A 20,740-nucleotide genomic window follows, 5' to 3' on the forward strand; every position below is an offset into this window, starting at 1 on the left:
CCGGAAACTCGATCCCCCGGTGCTCATAGTTCCGCTCGGGCTTCCGTGGCCCATGGCTTCCACTCCGGCTTCCGGTTGGGAAGTCTGCAGAAATGGCTATGGGTCCCGTGGGCTTGGGGCTAGTGGACTGTCACTGCCATCTCTCCGCCCCGGACTTTAACAGCGTACGTGAGGGCGAGTTGGGGCCTGCGGGAGTCGGGAGTCCTTTCCTGAAAGTTATCTTTTCTCCCCAACCCCTCTGGCCCTACCTAGTCTATGGCGACCTGAGGGTTTCCCTTTGAACCTCCGTCCTCCTGGTGTTCTTTCTGATCTTAAACAGCGGTAAACTATCGCCACAAGCTTGTGTTTGTCGTCTCAACGGTCCTTTCTCTTACCACTCCTGAGATATGCTCCATCCGAGCCCTTAGCAGAGGTCCCAGTTCTGGACCCGGAGAGGGGCAAACGGGATGGGGCGTGTGTGTAGGGGTGGAAATAGGTTTTACCTGCTACCTTAGAGAGACTGAGGGTGGACTGTCTATTTCTTAGGAGGTGACGCTTATGGTGTGAGTGTGCGGTAGTAAGGAACACCGGCAGATTGTAGATGCCTATACAGTATGGAATTTGGCCTATTTTAGTTAACCAACAGCTGGAAGCGATTAATAAAATAAAAATTTCAAAGACTAGGGAGATTTTCAGGGTATAGGAGAGGTAAGTCAATAAGACATTTGGATTGCTTTAGATGCACACTTTTAACCCATTAAAGTTTTAAGACAACCCATTTTAAGAAAGAAAAACAGAATATTCTGAAGACAAATCTGCTGTGTGGCAAAAAGGTAAAGGAGAGAAAGCTACAACATTTAAGAAGTCTCAGTATACAGACAGAAGATGGTAGAGGCTAGTGCTGTGATGATATCATGAGAATCAGAGTAGATGTACTCATCGTATTTTAAAAATAACTCCAACAGTACATGCAGGGGACTTGGATGTGAAGAGCAAGGAGAAAGAAGGAATCGACGTGGCTTAGATTTTTAGTTTGTGTTTTAAGGTGGTGATGCCCTTTGCTGAGATGAGGAAAGACCAAGGTTTGGGATGGGAGTGGAGAGGCAGGCAGATAGAATCCCTAGTGGGGACGTATTGGTATGTCTGATCTCATCCAAATAGAATGATTATGTAGTGATTTAGAATGTGAGTCACGGGCTCAGGAGAGAGTAAAAACTGAGGTAAGTTGGAGATTCTACGTGCTATCTAACCCCACGAGAGGCTAAGGATATAGCTCAGTGGTAGAGAACAGGTGTGGTGTAACTGAGGGCGCTAGATAAACAAAAGAAGACAGATGAGATCTCTTAAAAGTACAGAGAGAACAGAAGAGCTTGTCATAAAGATGACAGTCAATCAAGGAGACTGGAGAGTAGCCACCAGTGAGACAGTGATACTTTAAAAACAAAGTGTGTGTGTGTGTGTGTGTGTGTGTGTGTGTGTATGTGTGTGTGTGTGTGTGTAGGGGGTGTCTAGAAGCTGCTGAGGGGGAGAGTAAGGTGGGACAGACCTGTCCTTTGTATTTCTCAGCAGAGGTTTGTGTTGTACAGTGTGGTAAGAGTAACAGGAGCTGGGTCAGGAGAGGCACTTCATTTTCTGCCACCCTGTGGGAGAAACACTATTGTCCTTTGTGATGTCTCAGCTACATTTATATGGCCAAAGAGCAGTTAATTCCCTATGTAAAGTAAGTGTGGCTGCTTATGTTTGTTGTAGGATCTGGATGCTGTGTTGGAGAAAGCCAAAAAGGTAAGTTAATGTCCATTACTGCCCCCCTTTTGCGCCCCTCCTGTCTTCCCTGGACATACTATTTTTAGGTACTGTTTAGACATGCTCCGTGTTTCCATGGCCTATGCCAGCCACAGAGCTAAGTCCTTGCTAACGTCAGCTCTTCTAAAGTCTCCACACCTCCTGAGGAAGTTCCTCTTTCATAGTCAGACATTCTCCATTTGATAGTTGAGGGTTCTCGTGTCTAAAGGTTAGGAACAAGGCAGAGACGCATGCCAGGGAAGTGACAGAGACACGAGACTCTGACCTGCCACCATGTAAGCAGCTCTGTAGAATGGATGGCGCGGCCAGCCTCTCACTTCCTAAACTCACATTATTTTGGAGATCTAGGATACATTACAAAAGTCTTCTGAAACATTTTGATTTGTTAGAAAAAAAGTTAGCAAGGACTGAGAGATGGCGGAGTGGATAAAGTTCTGAGCTCAACCGCTGGGACCACGATGGAAGGGCAGAACTGACCCCACAAAGGTGTCTTCCGAGTCCCACACGCTTACTGTGGCATACATGTGCCTGCACATGCTTGTGCACCCATGTTCACTAAGACAGAGATAATAATAGTAACAAATCAGAGAACCTTCGACAAAAAAAAAAAAAAAAAAAAAAACTGAATTGAAAAATAAAAAATTACAAAATCTTGGAATTATTTATGAAATAGTTGCACACTGTTGTGTGGCAGGCAGCTTAATTGTCACATGGGCTGTAGAGTCACATGAGCCTAACGACCTTGATTCCCTCCAAAATGCTGTCTCTGTCCAGTGAATTAAAGCAATGCCTACCTTTGGTCTGTGTAGGTTAATGAAGTGACATTTATAGTCATTGAACATGGGGCCTGAAATAATAAGTACTCAGTGGTCGTCACTTTGATTGTATTACTGGGGCCTGCTAAAGGAGAATAGTGAAATGTACAGAAAACTTTAACATTTCTCTTAATTTATATCAAATGTGCATATTGTTTGGAATTCTATTCTTTTTTTTTTTTTTTTTTTTTTTTAGGCTAATGTTATGGCCCTTGTAGCAGTTGCTGAACATGCAGGAGAATTTGAAAGGATTATGCAACTTTCAGAAAGGTGATTGTTGTTTCTCGTCTTCTTTTGTGTGTGTGGTGTTCACATCTGTGTGCAGATGTGGGGTGGGGCATGTGAACACCCAACACTGACATTAGGTGTCTTCTTTGATGGCTCTCCCTATTTATTGAGGTAAGCTACCTCACTAAACACAGAGCTCACGGATTCTGGCTAGTCTAGCTATCCTGGCTTGCTCCTGGATCCCCTGCCTCCCAAGTGCTGAGTTATAAGCCATGTGGTTGAGCTGAGCTCCACGCCACCATGCCTGCCCGTCTGGGGAGCTGAGCTCCAGGCCACCATGCCTGCCCGTCTGGGGAGCTGAGCTCCAGGCCACCATCCTGCCCGTCTGGGCTGACTCCAGCCCCACCTGCCTGTCTGAGCTGAGCTCCAGGCCACCATGCCTGCCTGTCTGGGAGCTGAGCTCCAGGCCACCATGCCTACCTGCACAGAGCAGCTCCAGCCCCTGCTGCCCTCTGCGGAGCTGAACTCCAGTCCTTGAGCTTTACCTGCTGAACCACCTCTCCACCTCTGGTGCTACTTCAGTTAAGATTTGCAATTTAGGCTGCTGAAGCCAGTCTTGAACTCATGAACTCAAGCAGTTTTCCCACCTTAGCCTTCTTAGTGCTGAGACCAAAGCATAGACTCTACACTAGCTTTAATGAAGATTGTAAAGAGTTGCTAAGAAAGATTGTTATGTCCAATTTAAATAAAATCAAAGAATTGTTTTTTAAAAGAATGAGGAAAGTCAGGAATGATAGCACATGCTTTTAACCTGGCACTCGGAGACAGAGACAGGAGAATCTCTGTGAGTTTGAGGCCAGTCTGGTCTACATAGTGAGTTCCAGGCAGGCCAAGACTACTTAGTGAGACCCTGTCTCAAAGAAAATAGAAAGATCAAGAAGGAAAAGGCATGTTAACATAGTCCCCAAAGCAGAGTGTTCCCTTTCTCTTCTTTAGGGAGGCACTGTGATCTCCTGGCCTACTGTGGCTTTCTTAACTTAGTGTACATTTTTAGGTATACTGGATTCATCCTGCCATGTCTGGGAGTTCACCCAGTTCAAGAACTTTCACCAGAAAAACCAAGAAGTGTGACATTAAAGGTAAAAGTCATGTAAATGAGAGCCATAAAAAATATAACTGTTGACTCAGTGGTCACCCCCATAGTTTATATTCTTGTGATGTGGGGTGGGAAAGCTAGGGATGAGACCTAGGGCCTCAGACATGCTAAGCAAGTATTCTACCACTGAGCTGTAACCTCTGCTATGTTTTTTATTCTGAGACAGGGTCTCACTGAACTGCCCAGGCTGGCCTTGAACTCATGATCCTCCTGGTTCAGCCTCCCAAATAGAATTGCAGCCTGTGCCACAAACCCAGCTTCTGATATGTGTTCTAAGTTAATAACCCCCAAAAAAAGAAACAGCACCTTCCATCAACTCAAGATTGCATGACATGATGATATAGTAGAATTAGGATTTCTTTTTTCCTTATTTTTTAACCATGTCATACTGCTTTTTCCACCAAAAGAAAGGGATAAGGGGCTGGGGAAGTAGCTCAGTCAGTAGAGTGCTTGCTGCACAGGTGTGAGGACCTGAGTTTGACCCCTAGAACTCATGCTAAATAGCCATGGTGATGGTACCCACTTGTCATCTCAGTGCTGGGGAGGTGGAGAAAGGGCAAGTCAACCAGTGAGACCCAGGTCCCACTGAGAGACTTTGTCTCAAGATGAGACTACCATAAAAGTAAAAAACCACAAAGAGGGACGGGCTCCCGCTCAGTGGAAGAGTGCTTACCTACTATGTATGAAGTCCTAGGTTCAATCCCCAGCTAAAACATTAAAAGTTCAGGGGCCATAGAGACATCTCAGTGGTTAAGAATTCACATGGCTTCTGCAGATGGATCAAGTTTGATTCCATCCTTCTCACTGGGCAGCTTATAACCACCTGTAACTCCACCCCCAGGAGACCCAGTGCCTCTGGCCTCTGGGGGCACCTATATACACATAGTTTAAAACAATAAGAACACATAAAATACATTTGTATGCATTACATAAGTGTGGCGTTATGAAAGAAAACGGCCCCCAAAGGAAGTGGCACTAGTGAGAGGTGTGGCCTTGTTGGAGGAGGTGTGGCCTTGTTGAAGGAGGTGTGGCCTTGTTGGAGGAGGTGTGGCCTTGTTGGAGGAAGTGTGTCACTGTGGGGACCGGCTTTGAGGTCTCTTTTGCTCAGGCTTCCCTCAGTGTGACTTTTAGTTTCCTGTTGCCTCTGAGTCAAGATGTAGGACTCTGAGCTCTAACACCACATTTACCTGCATGCCATCATGCTCCCTGTCATGATGACAAAGGACTGACCTCGGGAACTGTAAGTGAACCGGCCCAATTAAATGTTTACTTTATAAGAGTTGCCATGGTCACGGTGTCTCTTCACAGCAATAGAAACCCTAACTTTGTGAATCTGGGCATAGTCTCTGTGTTTATCACCTGACTTGCCAGAAACCTTCTAGCTCTTTTATTAGGGGTTTGAATGGACTCCTGTGAACTGTTTGCTTTTCTCCTAACTAGCACACACTCTGGGAGCTGCAGGCCTCTGCATCTGAGCTTCATCCTTATCTTCAGCCTCTTTCTGAGTTTTTTTTAAAGATTGATTTATTTATTTTATGTATACATGAGTACTCTAGCTGCACATGCACCTTTACACCAGAAGAGGGCATCAGATACCACTATAGATGGTTGTGAGCCACCATGTGGTTGTTGGGAATTGAACTTAAGACCTCTGGGAGAGCAGCCAGTGCTCTTAACCTCTGAGGCATCTCTCCAGCCCCTGAACGAGACTTTCTAGTGAGCTATTTATCCCTCCTCTCCAGTGCCCCTGGTCCCAGAGGCAGATAGTGTGGATGTCCTTGAAGGAAGAGGCCTTGTCTGACAGTGTTGCCACCAGCTTATTGGATATGTGGGTCCAACACTTCTAGCTCTTCAGGGCAGTGTGCATTCTTTTAACCAAACTGCTATGATGCCTTTCTAGGCCTTAATTTACATCCCTCTGCTCTGCCTCCCTGTCCCCACAAGCACACAACTCCTTTCCTCCTTCCCTTGGTTCTCCTTGTTCTGGTTTTCTCTAGTAGAAGAGCTTTACAGTTTATATATTCTGAAAAAATCCACAGAGTGCTTTAAAGTGTTCCACAGGGAGCTGGAGAAATGGCTTAGCAGTAAGAGCACACACTGCATTTGCAGAGATCACAGGGTGGGTTGCCAACACCCACATCAGGTGACAGCCACCTGAGGTATCAAGTTCCAATGCCCTCTGACCTCATACACACACACACACACACACACACACACACACACACACTAAACAAATCTTTTCAAAATTATCTACAAGTGATTTTTAAATTTTGTCTTCACCTTAGAAAGACACCATCAAATTCTCTTAAATGAAATTAACAATCTACCACTACTTCAGTAGTTCTCAGACGAGATTATATGTGAAATGCAGAGTTTTTATTGTTGAACTTTTATTATAGGTAGACCAAGCAAGATTATAAAGATAAATCAATGAAAAAGGAACAAAGGGAATGTGGGACTACCACTCTTATAAACTTACAAACCACTACTTAGGAGGAGACAGAGCCATGTGCATGATGACCACCCATGTCTTCTCACCCACTCCAGTGTGGGAGCTCACAAAGATTTTCTAGTTAGATCTGAGCTTTCTTTACACAGCAGGGCTGCATTAGGGGATGGCTTGACCACGTGGTTACCAGTGTGTGGTTGCCAGGTATCCTGGATGGTCTGCACTTGGCTGTGCTGGGGGAGGTCTTTTGCTCCACCCCTTGGCATTCCTGTAAAAGCCCTTTAGTAGAGACAGACGGGGCTGGTGGGTTTTGACCCAGGCCCTCCCGAGCTACCTTATGTTTTCTAACTGTCTTTCTCCTCTATACTCCTATCTACATACTTCTCACTTCTCCCTCCTCAAGAGTACCCTGGGGGAAAAAGAGGGAGCAGGTCTCCCTCAAATGGCACTGGAAACAGGGTCCAGGGACTTGGCAAAAGGAGGGTTTGAGGGCCCCGTGAGAAGTTAGGACATGTTTGGTTATGGAAATTAAAGCAGGGGTAATCTATTTTCAGGAGTGAAAGGGGCTGGAAGATGCCCTAGTGAGCCTGAAGAGTATATTTTTCTCTATCTAGGTTTCTTTCTTTTTCTCTCTCTCTTAAAATTCTATCTATGAGGAATAAGGAAGGTAGAGTGTAGTAATATAGTGTAGAAAAAGAAGCTTAGAAAAGTAGGATGTACAAATATAGCATAAGTAAAGCTTAGAATAAGATAAGCAGCAAGACAGAGGAACTATGTCCTTAATTTTCTAACTATGGGTCTATGTATGCAAACTGGGAAAAATCAGAGGAAGAAACAGGGAGAAAAAGATTCCTGTGGGAAAGGATTTTCCCCGAGGCAAATGCAGGTGAAATAAAACTTTTCACTCTGCAGCCGATGCCACTGTCTGGAAACACCGCAGCATCAGAATTAGTTTCCTCTTGGCCATGAAGCCAAAGTTTAGAGAACAGAAGTTTGGGGAAAACTTGGTGGTCTTTCTCTCCCCAAAACTAAAAGCTTTCTTGGGAAAAACTTAATCTCTTTCTAAAAAAAAATAAAAAGCCATTCAGATCTTTGCTTCTCAGAGACTCTCTTTCTGTAAAGGCAAAATTAGATTCACCTGGAACTTTATGGGAAAACCACCTGTGGTTTTAAGAAAACAAAAAGACCTCTTGGAACTGGACCAATCTTCTCTGCTAAGCCCTGTCTCTCTAAACTAGAAATAAAAAACAGCAGCCAGAGCTCCCTGAGGCAAGGGCCTGTCGAGAAAGTGCAGGCCGAGCCGAAGCAGGGACAGATTCCCCAAGGTAGAACCCCGACAGAGGTGGTGTGGGAATTGGGGAAGGGTTACTGTAGAAGAGGAAGCAGTAAAGCTGAGCCTTGGCTGCCTCAAGGACTCTGTTTGGGGAGCAGACAAGCGGGGACAAGACAGAGATCTATCAGGGAAAATGTCTCTCAGAAAAGGCTGTGGAAAAGCTTTGTTTCAAGTTTCACTTTCTTTCACTGACCCAGTAACTCAGAAGAGCAAGCCCTGAGGGAATTTTGCTTTTGGCACAAAAGGGCCTGCCCGAATATGAGTGCATTAGCAGGCGGGTATAATTCAGTTCTGGGGACAGTATCAGGAAGGAAAAACACCTAGCAATACCAGCTCAGGGAGAATCGACGTCTCCCTGTGGGGTTTTGCCCCACCAGGAACTTCAGTCACCTCTGATTAGGCAGTAAGCCTCTTTTATAGCAAAAAACCTCAGAACCCTAAGAGGGAGTGGAAGGAACCAACCAATTGTTTTAAAGGCCACCCTATACTCATTTCCTTGTTTCCGAGCTGTTTGTGCACCGACATCATCTCCTGATCTTTGTATCTTATCGCAGCATAAACAACTTGAACTAACTTCCTCTCAGCATCATTTGTATCTAATCTTAGTGTAAACAACTTGGGCTAACTTCCTCTCGGTACCATCTTTGTAGCTCATGTTTGCCCCACATTTCCCAATCTCCTGTGGTGAAAAAGCAAAAAGCTTGACTCAGACCTCCTGGGCTGAAGGCAGAAGCTTGACTTTGGCCATGTAAAGGGAAACGGAGTGGTGGACTTGAAAGGAATTGTGCCAAACATAGTCCATAATGTCATTCATAACAGCAGGCCAATATAGAGAAATGCATTATGGGAAATGTAGCTTTTTTTTTTTTTTTTTTTTTTCCACTTATAAACTGTATGGCCGTGGCAGGCTTCTTGCTAACTGTTCTTTTATCTTAAATTAACCCATTTTTATAAATCTATACCTTGCCACGTGGCTGGTGGCTTACCAGAGTCTTTACATGCTGCTTATCCTGGCGGTGGCTGCAGTGTCTCCCCCTGGGAAATGTAGCTTTTCAGATAAAAATGGTAGCACTGCCCGTAAAACCTTTTTTTTTTTTTCCAGCTGAAAGTGAAGTTTCTTTCCTAAGCACTGCTAGAAAGCTTAGATTTACTTCCCAAAAAGCTAAAAGCAAACAAACAGCTTGCCTCACAGGAGATAATTAAAACACTACTGTTTATCAACAAGTCATTTAAAAACCCTTTAGAAAGCAAGGGAAAATGGTCCTTACACTGGGAGATGGCTTCAGGTGTGAAAAAAAAGGTTACGAGATTGACTTGTGCTTAAGATTCAAGAGAGAAACATTGACATCATTTAAAAACACTCATGGTAAACTTACAGCAGCTCTAAAAAAATTAAGAAGGGGGAAATTGTGTGAGAGTTTGGTGAAAGTGTGGAACAGAGGAATGTCAGCCCCAATGGCACTCTTCTAGAGGAACTGGGGTGAAAAGGAGCTGAACACAGTTCTGCTGACATGGAGGTTCCATCTTGCAGTCCGGGGACCGTAGGAGAGTAAGGAGGCCTCCAGGCTGCTGAGGAGTTTGGGATGAAGTTTCAGCAATGTTTTTGGTACACAGGGGCACCTGCTAAAAGCTGCAGGTCTAGAACCCCACTCCAACTTAGACAATTATCTTCTCTTGATGGGAAATTGACTGTTGTGGAGTTGCCAGCTGAGCGATTCAGAGACAGAGTGTTCCTTAGGAGGTTTTTCTCCTCGTCTCTTTTCTGCCTTTTTGGGCCTGCTGTAAACTGAGCTCTCAATAGAGTTTTTATAAAAGTTTTAGCAGCAGCACTATTTCTACTTTCTAAATGAAGTCCAAAGAAAATTGCTCTTTGTCTTGTTGGAAAATAATGTAAAAATCTATTCTAAATGTTTGATGGGTTAGTTCTGTTAAGAGATTATTTCTAGATGTTTGCTAATAGTTTAATATAAGTTTGGTAAATAGTTTTTTTTTTTTTTTTTTTTTTTTGGTTTTTTCGAGACAGGGTTTCTCTGCATAGTTTTGCGCCTTTCCTGGAGCTCACTTGGTAGCCCAGGCTGGCCTCGAACTCACAGCAATCCTCCTGGCTCTGCCTCCCGAGTGCTGGGATTAAAGGCGTGCGCCACCACTGCCCGGCAGGTAAATAGTTCTCTAAGAAATCTCTTCTAAATGTTAAGAAATCTCTTCTAGATGCTTGCTAGTATAAGTTAGTTCTAAATGTCTATATAGATCTATAGAGTTTCCTCTTGAATATACATAAGTAAGTTTGTAAAAAGTGTAAATATGTATAGTGATAATAGTTCAGAGATCTCTTCTAGATGTTAAGGTTTATAAAGTCCTATAGAATGTAAGTTTAAATATATATAGTGATGTAAGTTTGTAAGAAGTGTAAATACATATAGTAAATGTCCATGATAACTGTAAATATGTAATGTTTATACTAAAATTATGTTGATGTTATAAGCTAGAGTTTGGAAGAACCTAAGGGAATCTTTTAAGTTTGATGTAATTTATCTGATGTGTTTTGCATCAAGAGTTCATTGATTTAAAAAGGGCTTGGCACAGCTAAGGCTCTTATAGACATCTTAACACCCATTCCAAAAAAGATACGCCATCTCTATCATTATCTACTCCTGTACTGGGAAGTGAGGCAGCTATGGAGATTGCTGTGGATGGTTATAAGCTCAGTAGGAACCTGGGCCAAAGCTAAGTTAAGCTCAGTACTCCCTCCTGCCAGAGGCTGAGAATCAGTAATGGGCAACTTTCTCTTCATAGCTTCCAGCCTAAGACAGAGTATGCTTGATGAAAAGCATATCTCCATGATGGGTAACAGAAGAAATAATCAAGAAGAATGACCTAAGACAGACCTCAGTCTATCTGATGGGGCCTGAGGGGCTCTTTAAAAAATTAAGAGGAGGGACCTGTGGGAGCCCACAAAGGTTTCCTACTTAGATCTGAACTTGCTTTACACAGCAGAGCTGCATTAGGGGATGGCTTGACCACATGCGTGGTCACCAGGTGTCTGGGATGGTCCGCTTGGCTGTGCTGGGGGAGGTCTTTTGCTCCACCCCTTGGCATTCCTGTAAAAGCCCTTTAGTAGAGACAGAAGGACAGAAGAGGCAGGTGGATTTTGACCCAGGACCTCCTGAGCTATCCTGTGTTTCTGTCTTTCTCCTCTATATTTCTATCTACATATTTCTCACTTCTCCCTCCTCAAGAGTACCCTGGGGGAAAAGAGGGAGCAGGTCTCCCTCACTCCAGGAACTTCAAATCACAGTTTCCACTCCAGGTTCCTCCAAATCTGTGAGGAAACACCTCCTAAGCAGAAGGCCAAGTATAAGTGGGATCTTGGTGGGCTTGTAACCAGAACGTGTGGATGGATGTTCCTACTCATATTTCTAGTTAGAGTTGCTGACTTGATAGAGACGATGATTCCTCTGTCATAGGTGAGTTGAATGGATTCGGTTGTGTGAAGTACCAGTGGCATAGGACCTGGCACATAGTTCAAAATAAGGAACTATTATTCCTACTCTCAGCATTAATACAGTTTTCTCCTCGTAGGATTTGGATGTAGCTTTGCCTATTATTGAGAATTACAAGGATCGGTTGTTGGCAATTGGAGAGGTAAACCCATTTGCTGATCAGATGATGTCTAATCCAGATCTTCATGGGATATGTGTATTAATCAGTACTAGTGATTATAACCAACTTGGATAGTTTTTCACCCGGTTCAGCCTGCTAATAACTTGATACTCTTGGGAATGAAGCAATAGAAAGTCTTACTCTAGACTTACGTTAATGGGAGATGATGATGTAGTAATATTTCTAAAGACTTTGCTTTTGCTTAAGTGTGGCCATTGCTCTGAGAAGCTAAAACAGTCTGTAGAGGGAGGGCCAGTGAAATGGTTCAGCAGGTGGAAGCACTTGCCAACAAGCTTGAGAACCTGGACCCACACGGTGGAAGGAGAGAACTGACTCCTGAAAGTTGTCCTCTGACCTCACCACACTGTGGCATCCCTGTGGGTCCCTCCACCCAATAAGTGTAATTGAAACAACATCAACAGTGCTGGGTGGTGGTGGCCCATTTCTTTAATCCCAGCACTTGGGAGGCAGAGACAGGTGGATCCTATGAGTTTAGGGCTAGCTTGATCCACAGAGCAAGTTCCACAACTGCTGGGGTGGTTGTACAGAAACCTTGTCTCAAAACAAACAAATAAACAACCTTTATAAGTAACATAAAGGCATACTTTAATCTTGAGTTTGTGATTAAAGACTGTGTTACTTAAATTATTAATAATGGTAAAGAATTTTAATTAAATTCTATTAAAAATTCTATTAAATTTTATTTAAAAAATTCTACTTCCTACTAAATGTAAAAGCTAAGAAAACACATTCTGAATAGAGGTCATAGACTACGTGCCCCAGTAGCATCAATGGGAATGGTCGCCTGTAATCTGTGCTGCCCAGTGCAGTGACCATGCGTGACTTCTGAACACTCGCAATGTCGCTGTGCCAAACTGAGATGTGACATACCCGATGAGCTTTAGAGTTGGAGTACCACACAAGAGGAAAACAAAACAACTTAGAAGTTGGGTGTATCCAATAGACTGCTAAAGTTACTTGTATCTACTTGGCTAACATTTCCTGTGGCTGCTGTGTAGTGGTGCATGTGGTCTGTGTGCTGACTTATGTCTCTTTGAGCTCATCACGCATGGAGAGGCCATGATCTTTTGTCTTTCTGTTACAGGTGGGACTAGACTTCTCCCCCAGATTTGCAGGCACTGATGAAGAGAAGGAAGAACAAAGACAGGTCCTGATCAGACAGGTCCAATTGGCCAAAAGACTAAATGTGCCTTTGTAAGTGAACTATCTTTCTGCTCAGAACTACAGAGCAAATTCTGTAACAGCTGGTCCTCTTGAAATGAGTGCTATATCCCTTTTCCTCTGAGTTATTTTTTTAATTCATTCTTTGTGTGTCTGGGTGTTTGCCTGCGTGTATGTCTGTGGACCATGTGTCTGCAGTGCCCATGGAGGCCAGAAAAGGACATTGGATCCCCTGGGACTGGAGTTAGAGCTATTAACCAGCTGCTGCCATGTGGGTGCTGGGAACCAAACCTTGTCCTCTGCAAGAGTAGCTGAGCCATCTCTCCAGCCTCCTGAATTATTTTTAAAACAACAAAAACAGTCTTTTCCTATATAAAAGACTTCAAAGGAATTCTGTTGTTGTTAAACAGAAATGTGCACTCCCGCTCAGCAGGAAGACCCACCATCAACCTCTTACGTGAACAAGGTACTTACATTCCTGATATACAGGCTTCACAGTTCCGGCTGAGGGTAGAAGGAGCAAGCGTGGTCCATTTGATTCCTTAAAGAGAAGGGAATGCAGCAAGAGGAAAGACAGAGACCCACTAGGATGAGTCTGTGTGCCAGGCTAATATTTACAAGATTGATTTTGTGCAGTTACGTGTTTATCAGGCTCCACTAGAGCAAATGAGAACTTGAAGCTCCAATTTCTATTTTTCTTTAGATTGTTCTTTGAGATTTACTTGTTTTTATTTTATGTGTATGAGTGTTTTGCCTGCATATATGTATGTTCACTGTATGTGCGCCAGGTCTCCTCAGAGGCCTGAAGAGGGCATCAGGTCCCCTGGAACTAGAGTTATAGATAGTTGTGCCATGTGGTTTTGGGACATGAACCCGGGTCCTCTGCAAGAGCAACAAGTGCTCTTGACCACATAGCCATCTCTCCAGCCCCTGGCTCTAATAAGAAAGAAACTAAGGCCACAGGACAGTCTCGTTGCTCAGTGTGTTCCTTTTGGGCCACATAGTAGAGGGATTGTACTGTTGACCAGACTTCAGTTCTCAGATCCCATCAGGTCGCAAGAGAGAAACAAGTCTCTAGGGAGTTGTCCTCTGACTTCTGCCATGGCACATGGGTGCTTGTACAAGCGCATATATACAATAAATATATATGAAGAATAAATAAATAATAAAACAGTATTAGATTGTGGCTATCACATGACTGAAAGAGCAGTCACCTGCTCTGGACTTTCCTGACGTGAATATAACTTACAGCGTTCTTTTCCAGAGTTTAAAATGCCATTCACCTTACTTTTAGACTCCTATTTGCATAAAATATCCTGTCAGACATTTAACAGTACATGTATGTGTACAAGTGTGTTTTTAGTTTACAGTTGTGTGTATAAAAAACACACATTGGTTGATTGTGACCTACTAAATAAATTTTACAAAAAATTTATGATCATAGTGAAGATTCACAGTAATTGAAAAAACAGATGCTGAAATAATGGAACTGCCTGCAGTTAGAGGTGTGGTCACTGATGAATTTGTCAGTAATCAGGACTGAGCCCTTCTCGGGTCACTGAACACATGATTTTAATGCAGGCTGAGCAACTATCCTTTAAGAGCTGGGGTTGGTGTGCAAGAATGTACCTTATTGCTAGAGGGATTGCCTGGTATGAGTAAGAGTCTGGGTTTGGTCCTTGGCAATACACACGCACGCACGCACGCACAAAGAATGGGATTGGTTTTATGAGCCGAGGCCTGTTTCATTTGTGAGTCCATTTTATTTTCCTACTAGCCTTTCTGTCAGGAAACTCAGTTTTCTCAAACCCTCCTATTAGCGGTTTTAAAGCTATGTATAGAAACATTCTAGCAGTGATTTAAAGCTCATGGTTGTATAGAAACGATCTAGCGGTGATATAAAGCTCGAGCGTGATTTAGCTCGTGGTGTATAGAAACTCTAAGCTATAAAATGTATAGAAACGATAGTTCGTATGTATAGCTCGGTGGATGTATAGTAGTAATGAAGTTCTTCTGTGATATAAAGCTCGTGGATGTATAGAAACATTCTAGCGGTGATTTAAAGCTCGTGGATGTATAGAAACGATCTAGCGGCACAGACAGTTCAGATGATGGTTTTAAAAGCTGCATTCCAATGTTAACTATTTCATTCTGAAGATCAGTATGTTTATTTAAACTTTAGAAGTTATGGAATCTGATCTTCATATCATGCTGATAAATATTTACTTAAAATTCAGGTCTGTTTAGTTTGACTAATGGGGAAACCCTTTGTTATGGGATAAAATGGAACTCTGACTTCGTTTTCATTGAGAGGTGCTGAACAGGTCCTGCTGCATGCATTCGATGGTCGGCCATCGGTGGCCATGGAAGGAGTAAGGGCGGGTTACTACTTCTCAATTCCACCGTCCATCGTGAGAAGTGGACAGGTAAAGCCTCTCATTAGGACTTACTGCACACTGTGTATGTGACAAACTTGTGGTGCCTATGGTTGCATTTCAAAAGTTATCTTAAGTCTGTACCCAAACAGAAAAACAAAATAAGACAAGACAAAAGGACCCAGGAGGGGCTGGGGAGACGACGGCTCTGTAGTTAAGAGTGCGGCTCTGATGGTGGACGTGGTGCACACCTTTAATCCCAGCACTGATGACGTGGAGGCAGGCTTATCTCAGAGTTCGAGGACAGCCTGGTCTACATAGTGAGTTCAAGGCCAGTCAGGGCTACATAGTGAGACCCTGTCTCAAAAAAACAAAACAGCAACAACAACAAAAAGAGTCAGAGGACGTGAATTCTGTCCCCAGAACCCACGGCGGCGGCTCTCAACCAGCTGTAACTCCAGCTTCAGATGAACTGACACCCTTTTCTGTGTACACATGTACAAACTCTCTCTCTCTCTCTCTACACACACACACACACACACACACACACACACACACACACTACATACAAATAAAATCATCTTTAAAAAAGAATGCATCAAGGCCTAAATGTAAGAGCCAATATTGTTTGTTGTTGTTTTTATTGTTGTTTTTCAAGACAGGGTTTCTCTGTGTAGCCCTGGCTGTCCTGGATCTCCCTCTGTAGACCAGGCTGGCCTCGAACTCACAGAGATCCACCTTCCCCTGCCTCCTGAGTGCTGGGATTCAAGGCGTGCGCCTCTACTGCCCAGCAAGAACCAATGTTTTTAAACTCTCAAAACAGGAGCGGCTCTTGGTTTTGACCCTGGATTAGCAATGGTTTGCTGGAGATGACACTGAAAACAGAGTGAGCAAAGAAAAAATGGTGGAATTGGCATCATCAAAATAGTAATTTCCGGCCAGGCCTTTAATCCCAGCACTCAGGAGGCAGAGCCAGGTGGATCTCTGTGAGTTCGAGGCCAGCCTGGGCTACCAAGTGAGTTCCAGGAAAGGCGCAAAGCTACACAGAGAAACCCCTCTGTCTCGAAAAACCGAAAGAAAAAAAAAAGATAAATTTCTACAGAAAGAGAAAAGAAGACAATTATATTTCAAAATATACTGTCAATAAAGTGAAAAGACAACCCACAGAAAGAAAAAATACTTTTAAATCCTGTGTCCGGTGAGGGCATAGTATCCAGTATATCTAAGTGCTGTTACAATTCAACGATAAAAATGAGAGCCTGACTGCAAAGCAGGAAACATTTGTTGTTGTTGTTGTTTTTTGAGACAGGGTTTCTCTGGGTAGCCCTGGCTGTAGACCAGGCTGTCCTGGAACTCACTCTGTAGCCCAGGCTGGCCGCCTCCAGCTTGCATAGACCCACCTGGCTCTGCACCCCTGCCCCGCCCCCTACCCCCATGCTGGGATTAAAGCTGTGGCCACCGCCGCCGGGCTGCTGTTCTGTTTTAAAGTGGCCGTTCGAAGAGGGCTGGAGGGAGCGTGGGAGCTGTCCAGATAGCACGGTGATTTCGTGGTAGGACGGGCCCTGGAGTCCTGCACGCTGAGACTCGTCCGTCCGTGGTAAGTTAATGCTGTTCCGTTCCCACCTGTTTAAAGCGAACTCTCTTCTCTCTAAGAAGCAGAAGCTTGTGAAACAGCTGCCTCTAAGCTCTATCTGCTTAGAAACAGATTCGCCTGCACTGGGACCGGAAAAACTGGTACGTGGATCGCTGGTTTCTGGGGTACAGATGCGTCTTCCGTGGGGGCTATTCTGGCTTGGCTGGGACTCGCTGCAGTACTCGGATCCTAAGCTGAGGCCGTGTTTCCTGTAGAGTCCTTTTCTTTCTATTTTATTTTATTTTGGTTCGGTTTTGTTTTTCCAAGACAGGGTTTCTCAGTCTAACAGCCCTTGCTGTCCTGGAGTTCACACTATAGCCCAGGCTGGCCCCAGACTCACAGAGATCCACCTGCCTCTGCCTCCACACCCAGCATCGAGTGCCGATGTTAGAGCAATCATGCCCAGCTTCATTAGCTTTTTAGGATATCATCTTTCCTGCGAACAGGATACTGTCTCAAAGAGGTGAAATGAGACATTCCAGGAAGGGAATGAAACCTTATCTGTGAAAAATCACTAGATGTGTGTGTGTGTGTGTGTGTGTGTGTGTATGTGTGTATGCCTTAAGATATATATATATATCCTTAAGAAAGGATCAGCCTGAACACACTATTTCATACCTTCTGTCAGAAATATATATTATAGATGTACTTTTCCTCAGTGTTTAATAACCACATAATGTTCCACTGTTAAAACTTGGTATTAGGAGGGATGGCTTTGGGGTTAAGAGCATTGGCTGTTCTTCCAAAGGACCTGGGTTCTATTCCCAGTACCCACATCATGGTTCACAACCATTTGTAATTCCAGTTCCAGAGAACCCAATGCGTTCCTCTGGCCTCCACAGACAACAGGCAGGCATGTGGTATGCACACATACACATAGGCAAAATGCTCATACACATAAAATAATAAAGGCATAATTAAAAAAAACTTTGTATTAGTCACACACACACACACACACACACACACACACACACACACACACGTGTTAATTTTCTAAGATAGGGTCTCATGTAGCCAGACTGACCTCAAAGTCAGTGTGTAGCCAGGTTAGGCTTTAAACTCCTGACACTCCTGCTTCTGCCTCCCAGATGCTGGGGATCTAGATGTGTGCCACCACGTTCAGCCAGTCTGTAATTTAAGTACTATGAGGAACAGCTTTGAATGTGAATCTTTGACATAGTTCTTATTTTTTTATTCTGTATTATCAAGTATTTTTTACTTCCAATTTTATTCCTCTAATTATTATCCCAAATATCCACTTATTAATAATTACAGGAATATTTTTCACTAAATCTAAATGCTATTGACTGCAGAAATACTGTTTTTTGTTTTGTTTTGTTTTTTGGTTATTAAGACATTCCACTGAGTGTAAGCAAAATGCTTATTTCTTTCACAGATAATAAAAGTCAGTGATATGGCAGGACCTAATTGAGCAGTCTTTCCAGTCCCTGGGGCATTTTAAGTCACACTGGGCAGGTGGCCTGTGAGGTGAGAGGCCAAGGAGAGTGCAGTGACCTTTCCCAGCACTCATGCATGCAAAAACACAAAGATGGCTAACCCCTCAAGCAAGCTGCTCTCCCGGGTTCAGGTGTGGACTGCTTCATATGCTGGTGCTCAGGGCTTGGACTGCAAAAGCCTCTAGGTTCTTTTCTGAGCAGCATGGATGTAGACTCAGCATTGTAGCCGACACCCTGTCAAGTCCATCCCCCATTTACAAAAGCTTTAATAGAGAAATGTCAGTTTCTCCAGAGTAGAAAAGTAGCTCATTGGGGCTTTTACCCGCTCATTCTTGTGTGTGTGTCTTAGCTGCCGTCTCCAAGGATCTGTATAGACTTTGAGTGTTCAGCTTTGTTCTCTTTCAGACACGGAATGAACCCTGCAACATTTCCATTTCAGCAGAATTCATTGCCCAAGTGAAAGGGATCTCAGTGGAAGAGGTCCAAGAAGTGACGACACAGAACGCATTAAAACTGTTTCCCAGGCTTCGGTACCTGCTCCAGAAATAGCTTCAAACCACCCACTGCCCGGCCAAGTCAGCTCAGGGCCGCACTGGAGAAAGCAAGCGTTGGCTTTAGTGGTCTGACATGAAGAAGCCGGTGTATATGGATAGCAGTCATAGTTTTACAGAAATGTTTCTCTTTAAAACAAATTCTGGGCTGGAGAGACGGCCCAGCCACTAAGAGCACTCATTTGCTGCTCTTCCAGAGGACTCAGCAGTTCCCAGCACGCACGGTGGGTGGGTTGCAACTGCCTGCAACTCCATGCAACTCCAGAAGATGCAGCCCCCCCTCTGGCCTCCTCTAGCACTAGCACACATGCGGCATACCCCTACACAGACACACATAAACATAAATATAAATAATAATAATTTCTAAAAACTTTATAAAAAGAGATTTGGCTTGGCTGCTGAAACCCTGGATTCCAACTTTGAATTAGCCAAGTCCTGGAGCAGACTGGGAAAACACCACAGACACGCTAGCTTCTGGAGTTATTGCCCACTTGAGGAAAGCCTCAAAGGACCCCCGCCGCCGCCGCCGCCGCCGCCGCCGCCGCCACCATCACCACCACCACCCCAATCCTGCTTTCCCCCACTTAACAATAGGCTTATAGAAGATGCTCCATGGAGTGGGAGAGCAATGGAAGAGATATCTAGATAGAGGGAGACATTGTGGGGTAGGGAGAAACCTGGTACTAGGGAAGCTCCCGGGAATCCACAAGGATGACCCCAGCTTAGATTATTAGCAGTAGTGGAGAGGGTGCCTGAACTGGCCTACCCCAGCTACTACCTACTGTCACCATAGAGCCTTCATCCAGTAACTGATGGAAGCAGATGCAGAGATCCACCGCCAAGCTCCGGGCTGAGCTCTGGGAGTCCAGTCGAAGAGAGAAGAGGGGTTCTATGAGCAAGGGGGGTGAAGATCACGAGGGGGAAACCTGCAGAGACAGCTGAACCAAGCTCATGGGAACTCACCAACTCTAGACCGAGAGCTGTGGAGCCTGCATGGGACTGCACTGGGCCCATGTGAAAGACAGTTGTGTAGCTTGGTCTGTTTGAAGGGCACCTGGCGGTGGGATCGGGATCCATCCCTGGTGCATGAGCAGACTTTTTGGAGCCCATTACCTATGGGGCTTAGTCCTGCCTCAACTGAATGTTCCAGGCTTTGCTGACTCCCCATGGGAAGCCTTACCCTGTTGGAGGAGGGAATGGGAAGTGGGTCAGGAGGGGGGAGGCTGGTCCGGGAGCAGGAGGAGTGAGGAGAGGGGCATCTGTGGTTGGTATGTAAAATGAATTTAAAAATTCTTAAAAATAAAGAAGGTGCTCCATGGATTTTTGTCTTTGAATACTTAATAATTAGTGTGTGCATGGCAGAGTTCGATATACTTCAGATGTGGCAGTCAGTGTGCCTCTGGGCACAATGTCCTAGCTGAGGTGTGCCGCGGTAAGAAGGAACCAGATCTGAGTTGTACAAGGAAAAGGGCCTTTTCCAGAAGAAACAGCAGTTGTGAGAGCACTGAGATATTCCTCCCCCACACCTTAAAGGGACACACTTCACTATGTGGCTCAGGCTGGCCCAAACACCTAGGCTCAGCCATGCTGTCTCAGCTTCCTAAGCAGTTGTACCCGGCAAATAAAGCGTATCTTTAAAGAAGTGAGCAGGCCTCTGTGATGCAGGATGGAGATGTTTGCTGGTTTCACTGATGGAGAAGATAACAGGAGAAAAGAGACTGACCCAGCTTGTCCATACACCTGCTAATTGGTTCTTGAAATTAGGAAGCCTGTCACCTTGTGCTTAAGCATAGAAGTCAGGGCACAGTGAAGTGTGACAGGCTTGAATGGAGTGATGGCAGCCACTGAGATACTGTCCCAGTCCTGGCATCTTGCGAAGGTGTTTTTAAGACTTAGAATCCATCTGCTGCTTGGGTCACAGTGCCTACAGCTGTCCTCCTCCCCCACAGATACCACGGCCCCTGCAGAGAACACCGTGAACCTCCAGCTAAGACTTCTGGGGGAGTGAGCTTACATCAAAGGGGTGCTGGTAACCACTCATCCTGCTCCCCACCCTGTCCTGCCTCCTGCCTGGGAATCAGAGCCTGGCTACAGGCTTGTGCTGTGAAACCTCCCCTGT

The 20,740-nt window shown here is 44.6% G+C and overlaps 1 protein-coding gene across 7 annotated transcripts; it reads left to right on the forward strand.

The window, feature by feature from the left end:
- The first annotated feature begins 28 nt into the window (after positions 1-28).
- Positions 29-18,897, forward strand: Tatdn3 (TatD DNase domain containing 3). Of its 7 annotated transcripts, none has more exons than XM_037211136.1 (10): positions 29-164; positions 1,729-1,761; positions 2,794-2,867; positions 3,880-3,964; positions 11,343-11,405; positions 12,529-12,638; positions 13,016-13,071; positions 14,919-15,031; positions 16,583-16,714; positions 18,476-18,897. In XM_037211136.1, exons 1-10 carry the CDS (start codon positions 93-95, stop codon positions 18,617-18,619), a joined length of 882 nt encoding a protein of 293 aa, XP_037067031.1. In that variant the 5' UTR covers positions 29-92; the 3' UTR covers positions 18,620-18,897. The 7 variants fall into 7 exon arrangements, with proteins under 7 accessions (XP_037067031.1, XP_028732618.1, XP_028732619.1 ...); XM_028876785.2 differs by having other exon boundaries at positions 16,634-16,714; XM_028876786.2 differs by having other exon boundaries at positions 16,637-16,714.
- The last annotated feature ends 1,843 nt before the right edge of the window (positions 18,898-20,740 follow it).

The sequence above is a fragment of the Peromyscus leucopus genome, chromosome 15, assembly GCF_004664715.2.
Source record: "Peromyscus leucopus breed LL Stock chromosome 15, UCI_PerLeu_2.1, whole genome shotgun sequence".
Classification (NCBI taxonomy): domain Eukaryota; kingdom Metazoa; phylum Chordata; class Mammalia; order Rodentia; family Cricetidae; genus Peromyscus; species Peromyscus leucopus.